This window comes from Podarcis liolepis (assembly GCF_965112155.1).
Source record: "Podarcis liolepis genome assembly, chromosome: 2".
In the NCBI taxonomy this organism is placed as follows: Eukaryota; Metazoa; Chordata; class Lepidosauria; order Squamata; family Lacertidae; genus Podarcis; species Podarcis liolepis.
Window position 1 is genome coordinate 114375345 of NC_139555.1, and position 14503 is coordinate 114389847.

The 14503-nt window shown below is 41.1% G+C and overlaps 2 protein-coding genes and 1 long non-coding RNA gene across 3 annotated transcripts in view; 1 reads left to right on the forward strand and 2 right to left on the reverse strand.

Annotated features, from left to right (window-relative positions):
- Positions 1-11236, reverse strand: LOC310701943 (killer cell lectin-like receptor subfamily F member 1). Its single transcript, XM_083493508.1, has 6 exons — positions 10910-11236; positions 6337-6426; positions 4928-5053; positions 3099-3253; positions 2280-2389; positions 1-209 (listed from the first exon to the last, which is right to left on the reverse strand). Exons 1-6 carry the CDS (start codon positions 10992-10994, stop codon positions 89-91), a joined length of 687 nt encoding a protein of 228 aa, XP_083349634.1. The 5' UTR covers positions 10995-11236; the 3' UTR covers positions 1-88.
- Positions 1-14503, reverse strand: part of LOC310701040 (complement C4-A-like) — a 338535-nt gene that overhangs the window by 35857 nt on the left and 288175 nt on the right. The gene's annotated exons all lie outside the window — the stretch shown is intronic.
- The window catches only part of LOC310702282, a 20656-nt gene continuing 12575 nt past the window's right edge, over positions 6423-14503 (forward strand). The window contains exon 1 of the long non-coding RNA XR_014523435.1: positions 6423-7823. This is a non-coding gene — a long non-coding RNA (uncharacterized lncRNA). The remainder of the gene's footprint in view (positions 7824-14503) is intronic.

Genomic DNA, 14503 nt, shown 5'->3' on the forward strand with positions numbered 1-14503 from the left:
CTTCTCAGTCACTCTATGACATTTTTATTGTGCGTTCCTGGCAAATAACAAAAACCCACATAATTATTGCATTTATCAAACTAAAATATCAGAGTAGGAGAGGGTCTCTCTGGCAAATCCACCTAAATACAGTACTGCAAGGTTCAGAGGTGACTTTATATTTTATTGTAGCACAAGAGTTTCCTTCAGCATAGTTTGGTTCTGGAAATCTGTGGAAGAAAAAGGTACATCTGAATATCAGGACAGAAGTCTGTTACAACTATTTTTTCATGTTCTTAATAGAAAGCATGAGTGTTTCCAAAATGTACAATAAGCTGGTTGTATGCATTTGAATCCTCCAAACATGGATGAGTAGCATCAAAGTGGAGAGAGGAAAGAAAGTCACGCTGAGCTTGATAGTGGGAGCAGCACCATCTCCCCCTTTTCCTTTTGGGCCTGGGAAGCAGGATTGCAGCAGTGGGGGATGCTTCACCAGGGACCAGTGGCAGAGCATATGCCCGTGCTGCCTGAGGAGTCAGGGCATGGAGGGCGCCCTCCCATGCGCCACGGTTCAGGGTAGGAGAGGGGCAGGGAAGCTGCTGCCCATCCCCTCCTGCTCTCTGCCACCAGCTCAGGCCTGACCCAGCTGCGGAGGCAGAGCTGCTGTGGCCGGGTGCGCCGCGCATTGGCCGAGGGCTGCTCTCTGTCGCCAGGTCAGCAGAGCTACAGGGCACAAGGTATGCCACAGGTGAGGAGGGTGGGCAGCAGCACTGCCGCTCCCTCGGCTGCAGCCCACTCACCTGCGTGACCCGGGGGCAGAGCTGCACAAGGCACAAGCGCCGCAACCAACATCTGAATCAAAATGACCTACCAATTTGCCACCTAGGTAGAGTGAATTGGGGCCGAAGGGGCAGATATAGGAACTTGAGAGCAGAAGTTGGCTTGCTTATCCATATTTGGACCTCAGCACGTTCCCAGAGACAATAGGTGTGCAACATTCCCTATTAGACTGTGACTCACCCCAACTGCACTAAACAACCCCAAACTGGTCAGTTGCCCACCCCAAATTATGGTAAATGGGATGCTAGGGTGGGGGGCAACCATCATTAACTGCCAATAACCTGTCAGGAAAAAGCACCATGGCAAAAGCCAGCTCCAGATTGCTGGAATGCAAAACAGGATGTTGTGGTTTGCTGCTGTACTGCTAGAGAAAAGGTGGAGCCTATTCTCTGTACTGAGCACCGGATGTTAGCTCAGTGTGTCATCTGACCTGTGCTGGAAGTAAAGGGGAGGAGTGTGACTCTTCTGATGGAGTCTGAAGGGAACAGACACATTTCTATGTACTGTTGAGTGACAGGAATAAAACATGTAGAAAGGACTCCTGTCTGTCCCATTTCTCCTCCCTGGGAGAATGCAGGGAGGGAGGGAGAAGCGGAGGGTGTGTTCTTCACGTCTGATTGATGAGGAGAATCGCCGGAGTTATGACCTAGCCTGCCGGGAGACGCAGCGGAGAGGTCATCAAGTATCCAGCTTAATTGCCTCGGGGGAGGCCAGGTACCTCTGCCTGTAAGCTGAGATACTAACATAACCTTCCAATTCTACTATACTTTCACTTTGAATTCTTTCAAAAACTTCACCAGCTGCTCTGTGCAAGACTCTCCACAACAGCCTCCAGAATTCCTTGTATTAGCAATGCTGGGGAGGCAGTGATTGAGATTGTGAGTGGGAAGTGGGAAGAGTTACTCATTCACTCCCTGCCACTGTAGTTCCATGCAGCACTTATAAATAGGGGGAAATGATCCATTCATGCCCCTAAGGATTTTTCCTTCCCCCCAGGAACCAGTGCTGTGGAGCAAGGGGGGCACATCAATTGAGACCATGAGTGGGGAGTGAAGTGGAAGTGAATAAAAATAAAAATAGAACTACTCCCATGTCTTCATGGAATGGAAACCTGCCATCCCAGACCTTTTTCCAATTTCTAAGGAGCCAACTGAGGGAATCTTCTTGGCAGCCAATAGAAGAAGCGAAAAATATCTTTTACAAACTTTCTGTTAGCCCACTAAAACTTTAGCTTATAAACAGGCAAGAGAAGCATTTGCTTAAATGTTCAGTGCAAATTAAATGTGAAATTTGGCAACATCTCTAATATCAGTCCCTAGCTACCCCTTTCTCTACATGAGAATGCTGGCAACTTAATTGGAACCAGTGCAAAAACCAGTGCCTCAATTGCACACCAAGATAATCTTAGCTCTAAAAATTGTGCGGTTTTTTTGCTTTGATTAAAAACAATAACAACTCACAGACTCTGATCAAGCTGGGAGCCTGTAATCCACATCCATTTCTTCTCCAATTGTAATAATGAGAGCCCAATCCAGTGTGCTGAATGTTTTGTAATGTTTTTTATGAAATCCTGTATGAGAGAGAATGTGTGTGTGTATATATATATATAGAGAGAGAGAGAGAGAGAGAATTATTTCCAAGTTGATAACTTTAGAATAAAGCTTACATTAAAATAATATAAAGTAAGAAAATGTGAAGGTTGATATTAATTATAACGAAACATTCACCAAGAACAGTAATCAAAGCAGCATTAAGCATTTATAATGCAGGCCTCCCCATTTACACAAGGGTTACATTGCAAGGAACTGTGCATTGAAGTGAAATTGCGTATAGTGGGAACATCGTTGAAAAAGCTCCAAACACGCTTTAAAACATCCATGGGGAAAAGCCGCTGAAAGGCCATGTGGAATGGGGAGGAAACAAGGGGAACACCAGCTCCTCCTCTCCCACTGCTCCACCACCAACCTCACCTTCCTAAAGAGTCTTTCTAAATAAAAAGAGGACTTGGGCTACAGTTACAGGGATTTGCTTGCAGCCGGTACTTTGGTTCTCACTAGTCAAGCTCCCCAAGGCCTTCTCTAGACACTGATGAGCTGGCCATGGGTGGGAATGGGATGAAGCACTAAACAAGGTCCTTAACTCCACATGCTTCTCAAGTCACCAACCATGATATAATTGCAGAGCTACTAAGCTAGAGTTAAGCTCAGTTGGACTCAGGCTTCCTTCAGAATTAACCTGCATGGGAATGCATTGCCTGAAATATGCAATTGTCCCCTTACCAGCTCCTCCTTGTCTTGGATGACCAGCAGTTGAGAATCCCTTGTTGAACAGTCATGTTGGCTCTCATCCCAGGTTTTCATATACTCTGAAGGCCAGTAGCACTTGTCCCTGTGGAGCTGCCATTGCAAAGGGCACACTTTGCAAGGGGAATTATCTGTGGAAGGAAAGACACTTAATGATTATGAGTGGGCCTCCATTTCGACTGTATAAACATAACTGCTCTGCAGTGGTAAAGACCCAGTGTCTCTAGGCTGAGTGAAGTTGTCCAGTAAATTGTTGGTTTGCAAGGTGCTCTTTGAAACTCCTCAAAGTTGGGGTCCAACAACTTTTTATGTTACTCTTTTTATTTTTATTTTTATTTTTAAGTGTAGTTACATTTGCCACATTTATTTTGAAGGAGGAAGAGCCCTGATCCAGATTACACTCTCCATTTCCACCAGGTCTCAGGGCTGGCTTCTCACCCAAAAACATGCCCTCTGTTTGAGCCAGAAGGTGTTTTTAGGGGAGAATGGGGGGAAGCGAGACAATAGCTGTCAGGTGGGGAGGTGATTTTTATGGGAAACAGGCATAAAGCTTCTTTTATAGTCCTGATCCAATTCAGACCTCCCTGCACACTCAAAATGCTTTTGAGTATAAAAAGATACAGAGATCAAAGTACAGATCTCTCACATCATGCTTAGTTTAGGCTTTCGCAAATGCAAGTTTTTTACTCACCTAGTTTTTGCATCTGAATGAGTTCAGAGCGAGGAGACTGGAGCCCTCTAGAGGACAAAGATGGAGATGGAGTTTACAAGACAAATTGCAGCCTTACATGTCCAAGTTGGTCGCCACAGTCTGTCTCATGGTAGCTCCGTGTTGATAATACTGTGGTGAGGTGTGTTTTTTTGGGGGGGGGCTGTCAGTCTCCATAATAACCGAGTCCCTTCTAATTCCTGGTGCCCTGGATCCAGAAAAGGTTAAAATCTAATGGAGGATTCCATATTAACTAGCCAAGTGAGTTAATAGCCTGAAATACTGTTCTTGGTATAACAAAGGAAGTGGCTTTGTGCCAGAGGGCAAATGGGTGGGTCTCCCCTCCCTCACCTGGCTCTTAGTGAGAAAGGCAATGGACAGAGTTGAGTGTGAAGTTAGCTCTAGAATGAAACCACTGATGCTTGATGATTCAGGACCATAGGGAGTGGCCTTATTCTTAGGGAGATCATGGGGTTCATCTAGCTCAAATTTGTCTACACTGACCAGCAGCAGTTTGAGACACCAGGTATGGAATCTGGGACTTTCTGCATCCAAGATCGGTGCTCTGCCACCAAACTATGAGAACACCACCTGGAGTACCATGTCCAGTTCTAGGTGCCACAATTTGAGAAGGATTTTGACAAGCTGGAATGTGTGCTGCCACACGGGAGACGGAGCAGGCCTGTTTTTTCCTGCTCAGTAGGGTTGGACCTGAAACAATGGATTAAAGTTACAAGGAAAGAGACTCTGACTAATTAGAATTTCTGACTAATTAAACTTTCTGACATTAGAAGCTGTTTGACAATGGAACGGTCTCCCGAGGGAGGTTGTGGACTCTCCTTCCCTGGAGGTTTTTAAGCAGAAGCTGGACGGCCATCTTGTCAGGGATGCTTTAGCTGAGATTCTTGCATTGCAAGGAGACCGTTGGGGTTCCCTCCAGCTCTACAATTCTATAAGTCTATGATTCACCCACATTGAATGAGTTTCTTTACAGAAGGTTTTATGCCTCAAAACAACATAGATGTGAACTGAAAGCAAGATCTTACATACAATTACTATGCTTGAAAGAGACAGAAGTACAATATATCAGTTCTACCTGAGGAATTATACTGATTTTGATTGCAGAAGTTGTGTCTTAGGGAAGCCAGAAACTTGTCTGTTGAGGCATTGCATCCACCATTGCTCAGTAGAATTTTTCCCTTGTCAGCTTCCAACTGCAAAGCTGTCCCCGCAAAACAAAGAAAGTCAGTTAAATGAGTAGGCATAATGTTAAGGGACAAATTCAAAATTTAGAGGCCAAGGAATAAGAGAAGAAGTTGGATATGATAAGACAATGGTGACACACTTCTGCCATTTTATTCCTGTTACAATCTTTATCTGGGGCAGCAACTTGGTCTAACACAGCCACCAGCTCCCTTCTTCTGATATTCACCAGCAAACTATTATTAACGTAACGGGGAAGAACAGCTTATTATTCAGGCCTCAGATACCCGTTTTCACCTCAGCTTTGGGAGTTGTTTGCCTCACACCTCCCTCCCTCCCTGACTTTCCCAACTGACATTACTTCTTCTCAGCTGTCAGTCTACTCCCAATTGACAGCTAATCAGAATATGTGAACTACCAGGAAGACGATTGGGTATCCAATCTCTCCTTGGCTGAGCTTGCATACAATTGCACTCTTCATGCTTCCTCACAGCAGGCCCCCTTCTTTCCAGTTATGGATACCATCCTCGCACCTTCCCATCCCCGACCGACTCCCTGTCAGTGCCGGCAGCAGAAGAATTCATAGAAGAACTGACAGGAATACAGAGTTTGATAAAAGAGAGTTTTGGATTGTGCTAAGGAAGCATTTAAGAGATTGGCTGATGCACACAGAATACCTGGCACCGAGATTAAGGTGGGAGATCAGGTATGGCTCTTGACACGTGATTTGCCACAGAAAGGCAGGTGCAAGAAATTGGAGCCACAGAGGGTGGGCCCATTTAAAGTTGTAGATCAGATCAACCCTGTGACTTTCTGGCTTCGATTGCCTGTATCCATGAAGATTCACCCCATCTTCCGCAGATCAGTTTTGTTGCCTGTCGTGCCTGCACACCCTTGCCAGGCACCTAGACAAGCACCTGCACCTCCCGTCATGGTAGAAGGAGAGGGGGAGTATGAAGTAGAACAAATTCTAGACTCCACAATGCGAAGAACCTTCAACACCTGATTTTGTGGAAGGGGTATGGCCCTGAAGAAAGCTCATGGGAGTACGCAGAACATGGCCATGCACCAGACTTGTAAAGGGTGCTCCATACACACCACCCAGCCAACTGAAACCACTGGGGTGGGGGGAGAAGGAGGGCTCTGGAGAGGGGGCCAGACCAAATGGGCTGGAGCTAATGGAAGATGTGCTAACTGTTTTTATTTAGACCATCATTCTGTATATGCTTTTATTGTATGGTAAACCACTTCAGGATGCCACATGGACAGCAATTCATAAATGAAATAATAAATAATACTCACCCAAGACTGTCACAGCCACCCCCAGGATGATGATCACAAAGCCACCTGCCCACAGGGTGATCCGGTACCAACAGGGAAGCCCAGAAGCATCTGTGAGGAGTGGGAAAACTTGAATGATGTGAGTCAGCAGTGCCTAGAATAGAATTTCCTGTAGCTCATTGTTCTCGAAGCTACCAGCATGAGTTTGACTAAACTGCTTGAGGCAGTGGAAGACAGGAGTGCCTGGCATGCTCTGGTCCATGGGGTCATGAAGAGTCAGACACGACTAAACAACAACAAATTGCAGGCTAACAAACATCACAGGGCGAAGGCTGGGTGATTTGTTTTGTTTTGTTTTTTGACAAAAAAAAAAAAATCCCTTCAGGAGGCAACAGGCAAATGGTATATGTTTAGTAAACTGCCAACATACCAAAATGCACTGTATTAGGGGATGGCTCAAAAAAAAAGTGTGCTAGGCAAAATTGCAAACAAAAAATGTGCACATTAGGAGAAATGTACACTAAAACGTTGAATTGTCAGGAGGCATTTAAAGGGGTGTGTGGAAGTGGTGTAGGAATGTGGAGATCTGCGAGGCTAAACTTGTGTAATTTAGAAGGGCTTGTAATGAAGTTCACAAAAGACAAAAATAAGAGTGAGCTTTGATGGAGCTGGCACGATAAGGAGAAAAGCTGATCTCCCATTCCACATGCAAGAAATGAGCAGTCTCTGTTGGAACAATATTTTGTCATATAATCATCAAAGCATTGCCATTCGTTTTTTAGTTTTTGATTTGACTGCTATCGTATAGGTGCTGTTAATTTAACCAATTTAAAATATTCATTTAATTTGAGAATCCATTCCTCCTCAGTAGGTAGTTCTTTAGCTTTCCATTTAGATGCTATTGCTATCCTAGCTGCAGTAGTCGCATATAAGAAAATTCTTTTTTTTTATTTTGGTATTTATTTTCCTAAAAGGCCCAGTAGGTAAGCCTCTGGTTTTTTCGTTAATGGGATTTTAATCATTTTTTTTCAACTCCTCATGTATTTCTCCCCAGAAGTACTTACTCGGGGTGCAACTCCACCACATAAGTGTTGTTGTACCAGCTTCCTCGTTGCATTTCCAACAGAGGTTGCATTTCAGTTTATCGTTTTTTGCTAATTTGACTGGGGTTAAATACCACCTGTAGAACATTTTGATGAAATTTTCTTTTATTGTACTACAGGCGGTAACCCTTATATCTTCCTGCCAAAGTTTCTATCATTGCTCTAAATATATTGTGTGGCCGAATTTTGCACCCATTTAATCATTGTCTCTTTCACTTCCTCGCCAATCATGTCCAAATCTAGCAAAAGGTTATATATTTTAGATAGTAATATTTAATTGTTTTTTTAATAATGTTTCATGCATTAATGAATTCTCTTTAGAAAAAAAGACATGCTAATATGCTTCGATTAAGAATGTAAATGCATCAAAACAATAAATTATCAATGACATATGTATGTGTGTATGTATGTATGTATGTATGTATGTAGAGAAAATAAAAACAATCAGAGTGCAACGATAAAGGTAAAATTGATTCTAGAGAAGACAAGTAGCGGTGGAGGGAAGTTAAACAGGGTGGTGGGTTTCTTTTATTTTGTGTACGTTTTTCTTTTCTTTTTGGGATATTGTATAATGATTTAATGTTTCTTTTCTGTGACAACGGCCATGAGAGTTCTGGTAGCACAAGGATGGAAGAGTGAAGAAACCCCAACTAAAGAATCATGGCAAGAAAAATTGATGGATTATGCAGAACTGGCAAAACTGACATACAAGCTACGGGACAAGGATAACTGTGACTTTAAAGATGAATGGGAACCCTTTACAAAGTATCTGAAGATGCAACAAAGTGAACTGGACTCCTTGGCTGGTTTTGAATAAACATTTTTATTGATAATAATCAGCTAAATAGTTTGAGGATCTATACATCTGTGTAACATGCAGAAAACAGCATTTTTGGAGAAATCAAAGACTGGAACTGAGGGAAGTCGGGGGATGGGGGTGGGTGGGTTCTGTGGGGGGAGGGAGGGAAAATGGGGGGGGGGAGAAATAAGGATGATATGTTTCTGGATAATATGTTTTGTTTTGATTTTGAATAAAAAGTTATTTAAAATGTTTCTTTTCTGTTATGCATTATTTCTCTTTTTTATTAATTTGTATGACGGAAAATCTAAGCAAAAAGAAAAAAAAGGAAAAGGAAAAGAAATGAGCCATCTCTGATACCAATGTACTGATAAACTTTGCACCCTGAAAATCTCATCATGGTTCTGGATCTCCAGTCGTAACCCCTTGACTATGCTCAGTTCACTGTCATTGATTTTGTGCTCCTCTTGCTATATGGCCTGAGTGAATATATATTGGAGCTTTCTGGTGTCTGTAGTGTGTGTGTTTTTAACGCAGATTTTCTCCACTGCTGATGTGAGTGTCAGCTGTCAGCAGCATGCTTTGTCCGAAGCAGGGAAGAGAAATAGAGCGAAGGAAATAAACCATCTTTTATTTCTGATGTTTTGTATTAGTTTGAATTTTAAAAATCTTCAGAAAACATCCATCCACTGATAAGAAGCAGCCTTCCATATTGCTAGTGCTATCAATAAGCTGTGGCAAGACTAAGTGGGCTTCATTGGTTGTTTTAATGCTCTTACCTGACAACGAAAGGGAAGTTGTTCTTTTAGGAAATCTGGTCCAGAGCTGTTTAGGGCTTTAGACGTAAGTAAGAAGACCTTAAAAATGTGGCTTGATGGGCAGCTACTGCAGATTCCTTACTATAGGCATGAGATGTGCTTGGTAAGACAGACATGGTCCAAATGGAAGTTACTCTGCCCGTTCAATTATTTAGTTGACTACCAATATTGCTCATTAACCTGACAAAAAGAAATGGAGTGTCAGATGCTAAAATACGAAGCATTCTCTTTAACCAGGAAGTGAACCTGAGGTGGAAAGAAGTTCTGTAGTTTTCACCATGAGTCGCCTCGGTGGCTCAGTAGGTGCATAGGAAAAGGATGTGGGTGGAGCGGGTGGTCAGGCAACATGCTCACACCTTTAAACTGTGCCTTGGCCAGGACATTGGGTGCAGCATCTACAGAAGCATTTTTTCTTCACTAGGCTGGAGGAAGGAGTGTGAAATGTTGCAGAAGAAGCAACAAACAAAGACCCATCTATGCGCACGCTTCATGCTACATGCATGCTTTGAATTTGAATAAGAGCATATTATAACATCTTATTTGCCAAGCTAACTGGCATATCTAATTTTATTTGCATTGTCCTCAATTCTGCATCCTTTTAAAAAAATAATATTCTTTATAATTTTCATTTATATACGTTACAATACTTCAACAATAATTATTACATAGGAAACCGCGGCTCCCTTCCCCCTCTTTCTGCGGTTCCTTACATTTATTTTTATCATTTCCTGCATACTCCAAATTATCTTCACTTATTCTTTTATGCTCATATATATCTCATATATGGTTTCTTTTTTTAAAAAAACATCTGCAATTATTTACAATAATCCTGCCCATGTCATAATGTCTGTTTACAATTTATTTGTAAATATTCACTGAACCATTTCCATTCCTTTCTCAAAATCTTTAAGATAACACATTTGTAAAAAACAGACCCAGAAGCTTTTCTTTTGGGAATTATAGGAATAGAACTACCTAAACAGTATAGAAATTTATTTATGTATGCAACTACAGCTGCAAGAACGTTATTTGCCCTCAAATGAAATGAAGTCCAGAAGAGAGAAAACTGGTTACAGAAATTAACGGACTATGCAGAAATGGCAAAACTGGAATAATAAGAAATCAACACAACAAAGTTGTTATAAAAGAAGAAATGACACCCTTGGTCCTATTTCTGCTTTTTTGTTATTTTTTTTGGGGGGGGATACAAAATAACAAATACCAAATAGAAGGAAATTGTGCTGAGAATCATAGAGGTATTACTGGGTACATAAATGCACTTGTTGATGATCAAAAATAACTCCAGGTTTCTTTACAAGAAATAAATTGAATATTGAAACATTTCTGCTCTCATCGTGTTTAAAACCATGCAGCCAGATCTTGATTTCATTTGTATGTGAACTTCAAATGACAAGTCCCTCTCCCTTTACTTATTCAGAGACCCTTCACACTTGTGTGGCACTGATCATTTAAAAAGTAAACTTTAACTTTGTGTGTTTCTTCCAACATTTTATTTATTTTCAATGAAAATTCATCCGCATTTCTTCAGATTTCTCCCACATTTTTATATGCAGTTTTATATGCAGTTTATACATGCAAATTTTGAAAGACAGTTTTGTTTTGTTTCGAATAGTGCAATTTAGGTAGTTTTTCATGAAAATGCAAACAAAATGGAAATTCTTCCCCATCCCTAGGTCCCACGCTCTCTTCTGTAATTACGTCTCCTTATAAAAACAAAAATACTGCTTATAACGGTACAAACGAATTTTCTGCAAATAGGATAAATCTAAAGAAAATCATGTCCGTATGTCAACTGATATATTACAGTGGAATCAGACAAAAACTGGAAGATATGAGGGGTCTGAACTGAGTACCTTGTTTCTGAGCCACAGCGGCAGTTCCTGATGCAGCCCTCCTAGACTGGAAGTTCAAAGCAGTATAACCATCTTCGCCCTCCATTGGCAAGCAAAGGCTGCAGAGAAGCCTCTCAGGGCTGCAGGGCTGTCGAAGGAGCACTGGAGGTTTGCTGCTATAGCCTGAGTTGATGGCCAAGCATCTCTTTCCGGAGCAGCTCTTCTCTTCAACCACAATACCAGTCACACATTCGCAGGCTTATTAGGTGGTTAGGGCAGGTTCTTCTTTTAAAAAAAACATTTTTGTGAGTTGTTCAGTTTGTATTGTTCAGCTTTTAGAATGGAGTTTGACTTTTAATCTTGGCCACCACCACCACCTGGAGCTGGACCGATGCCTGTACCCTCGGGACCAGAGGAAAAGGAAGAGACGCCACTATAAGATCAACAAATTAACCCAGGATGTCTCTGCAGCTACTTAGTTGGAATATAAATGGTGGAAATTCCCCGGAAAAAAGAAGAAGAATCTTTCATATATTGAAAAAAGAACAATTGGACATTATATGCTTGCAAGAAACTCATGTGACTAGGCTCCACAGGAAAGTGTTAATAAATAAAAGACTAGGCCAATAATTTATTTCATCGGACAGAGTCAAGAAAAGAGGAGTCGTGATCTACGCAAAGGAGAGCCTGTCACCAAAATTCTTATTCAAAGATGAATCATAGAATCATAGAATCATAGAGTTGGAAGAGACCACAAGGGCCATCGAGTCCAACCCCCTGCCAAGCAGGAAACAACCCCCTGCCAAGCAGGATGAACAAGGAAGAATTTTGGCGATTGAAATACAGACACAAGGAGAAAAATTTTTGATATTAGGAATATACGCACCAAATGAAGGGAAATCAGAATTTTATAAGAAGCTGCATGAGATGATGCTGGACTATTTGGATTACACTAACATCATTATGATGGGAGATATGAACGGGGTGGTATCTACAAATATGGACAAGTCACAAAATCAAAATTTAACAAAAGATGGCAGGCTACCTAAAACTTTTTTCGAATTAACTGACAATATGGACTTGATTGATATATGGAGGACAAAGAACCCTCTAGGTAAAGAAGGAACTTTCTTTTCTGAGGCCCATTTGTCATGGACAAGAATCGACCAAATATGGACAACTAGAGGGCTGGCACCCAAGACTAGAAAAGTGGAAATCTGCCCAAAAACCTGCTCCGACCATAATGCCTTGAAAATGGAATTGAGACTTATTTCAATCGGTTCCTTCAGATGGAAAATGAATGACACCCTATTAAGAGATCAGGAGATTGTGAAGAAGGCCCCAAAAACTTTAAAAGATTATTTTGAAATAAATTTGAACACTACGGTGGAAAAGAGAACAATCTGGGACGCAAGTAAAGCAGTTATGAGAGGGTTTCTGATACAACAGAATACGATTAAGAAAAGACTCTGGAATGAAAAAAAGGACAAAATCTTAGAGAAGATAAGAGATGAAGAGAAAAAATTGAGATCCAAACCAAAGTCGAAGGAGGTGCTGAGAGAAATTAAATTCCACCAAGCACAATATTCGAAATTGATAAATCAAGAGGTTGAATGGAAAATTAAACAAATGAAGCAAAGATCATTTGAATCAGCGAACAAATGTGGAAAACTGCTAGCATGGCAGTTGAAAAAGAGACAAAAATTGAATACAGTTACAAACCTAGAGATCGAAGGGAGAATTGTTCAGAAACCAGAAGAAATTAGAAAGTGTTTCCAGAGATATTTTAAAGAACTTTATACACAGGGGCCACAGGAAGAGACTGAGATAGACCAATTTTTAAAAATCAATGGATTATCAAAATTAGCACAGGAAAAGAGAACAATCCTGAATTGCAAAATAACACAACAGGAAATTGAGGGTGCCATTCAGAATATGCAACTAGGCAAATCTCCAGGCCCAGATGGTCTCACCTCCAAATATTATAAGATATTAAAAGACTACTTGATACAACCACTAATGGAGGTTTGTAACCAGATTATGGAGGGGAAGAAGGCACCGGAAACGTGGAAAGAAGCTTTCATCACATTGATACCCAAACTGGAAACTGAAAAGACTCAACTTAAGAACTACCGTCCCATCTCACTCCTAAATGTGGATTACAAAATCTTTGCGGATATTTTGGCAAGTAGACTTAAAAAAGTACTTAATGAAGTAATTCACAAGGACCAGGCAGGCTTTCTCCCAGGTAGACATTTGTTTGATAACACTAGGAATATTATTGACATTCTGGAACTTTTACAAACTAATATCAACACGAAAGCTGTGTTAATCTTTATTGATGCAGAGAAGGCCTTTGACAACATTTCTTGGATGTTTATGAAGAGAAATTTGGAAGGGATGGGAGTGGGACGGGGGTTTGAAAATGGAATAGAAGCAATTTATTCAGAGCAAAAAGCTAAACTGATAGTGAACAATGTGGTGACAGAAGAGTTTAAAATTGAAAAAGGGACACGACAGGGGTGCCCCCTATCCCCTCTTTTATTTATTTCAGTCCTGGAGGTGCTTCTGAACATGATTAGGGAGGACCGGTTGGTGCAAGGAATACAGGTCGGAGTGAAACAATATAAACTGAAAGCTTTTGCAGATGATTTGGTTTTAACATTACAGGAGCCAGAATCTAGTACAAAAAGAGTTTTAGAACTGATTCATGATTTTGGTCGGGTGGCGGGATTTAAGTTGAATAAGCAAAAAACCAAGGTTCTGGCAAAAAACCTGACATCTTCAGAAACGGATGGGTTTCAGAAAGAGACAGAATTAAGTGTGGTTAAAAAAGTGAAATACCTAGGGGCTTATTTGTCTGCTAAAAATCTGAATTTATTTAAAGATAATTATGAAAAATGTTGGTCGGAAATAAAAAAAGATTTGGAAATTTGGTCAAGACTGAAACTTTCCTTGTTGGGTCGAATTGCAGCTATAAAAATGAATGTATTGCCGAAAATGTTATTTTTGTTTCAAACCCTACAGATTGTGGACAGAGTGGAATGTTTTGGAAAGTGGCAGAAGGATATTTCTAAGTTTGTTTGGCAGGGCAAAAAGCCCCGAATAAAGTTTAAAATACTAACTGATTCGAAAGAAAGAGGGGGGTTTGCCCTGCCAGACCTGAGGTTATATTATGAAGCTGCGGCCTTCTGCTGGATGAAGGATTGGCTACTCCTTGAGAACACTGATGTCCTAGATCTGGAAGGGTTCGATAATGCTTTTGGTTGGCATGCATATTTGTGGTATGACAAGGTAAAAACGCATAAAATGTTCAAAAACCATATTGTCAGAAAAGCAATATTTATGGTCTGGACAAAATATAAAGACTTATTAGAAGGTAAGACCCCGAGGTGGCTATCACCAGTGGAGGCCAAGGCTCGAAAAAGACCCAATATGGAGGCCAACTGGCCGAAATATTGGGAAATAATAGAAAAAAATTGGAGACAACTGGAGGTTGCAGAGCTTGGAGAAATTAAAGAATAAGGTGCGAGATTGGTTACATTACGCTCAAATTCAAGAGGTTTTTAAAATAGACAAAAAAGTAGGGTTCCAGGTGGAAAAATCGAAACTAGA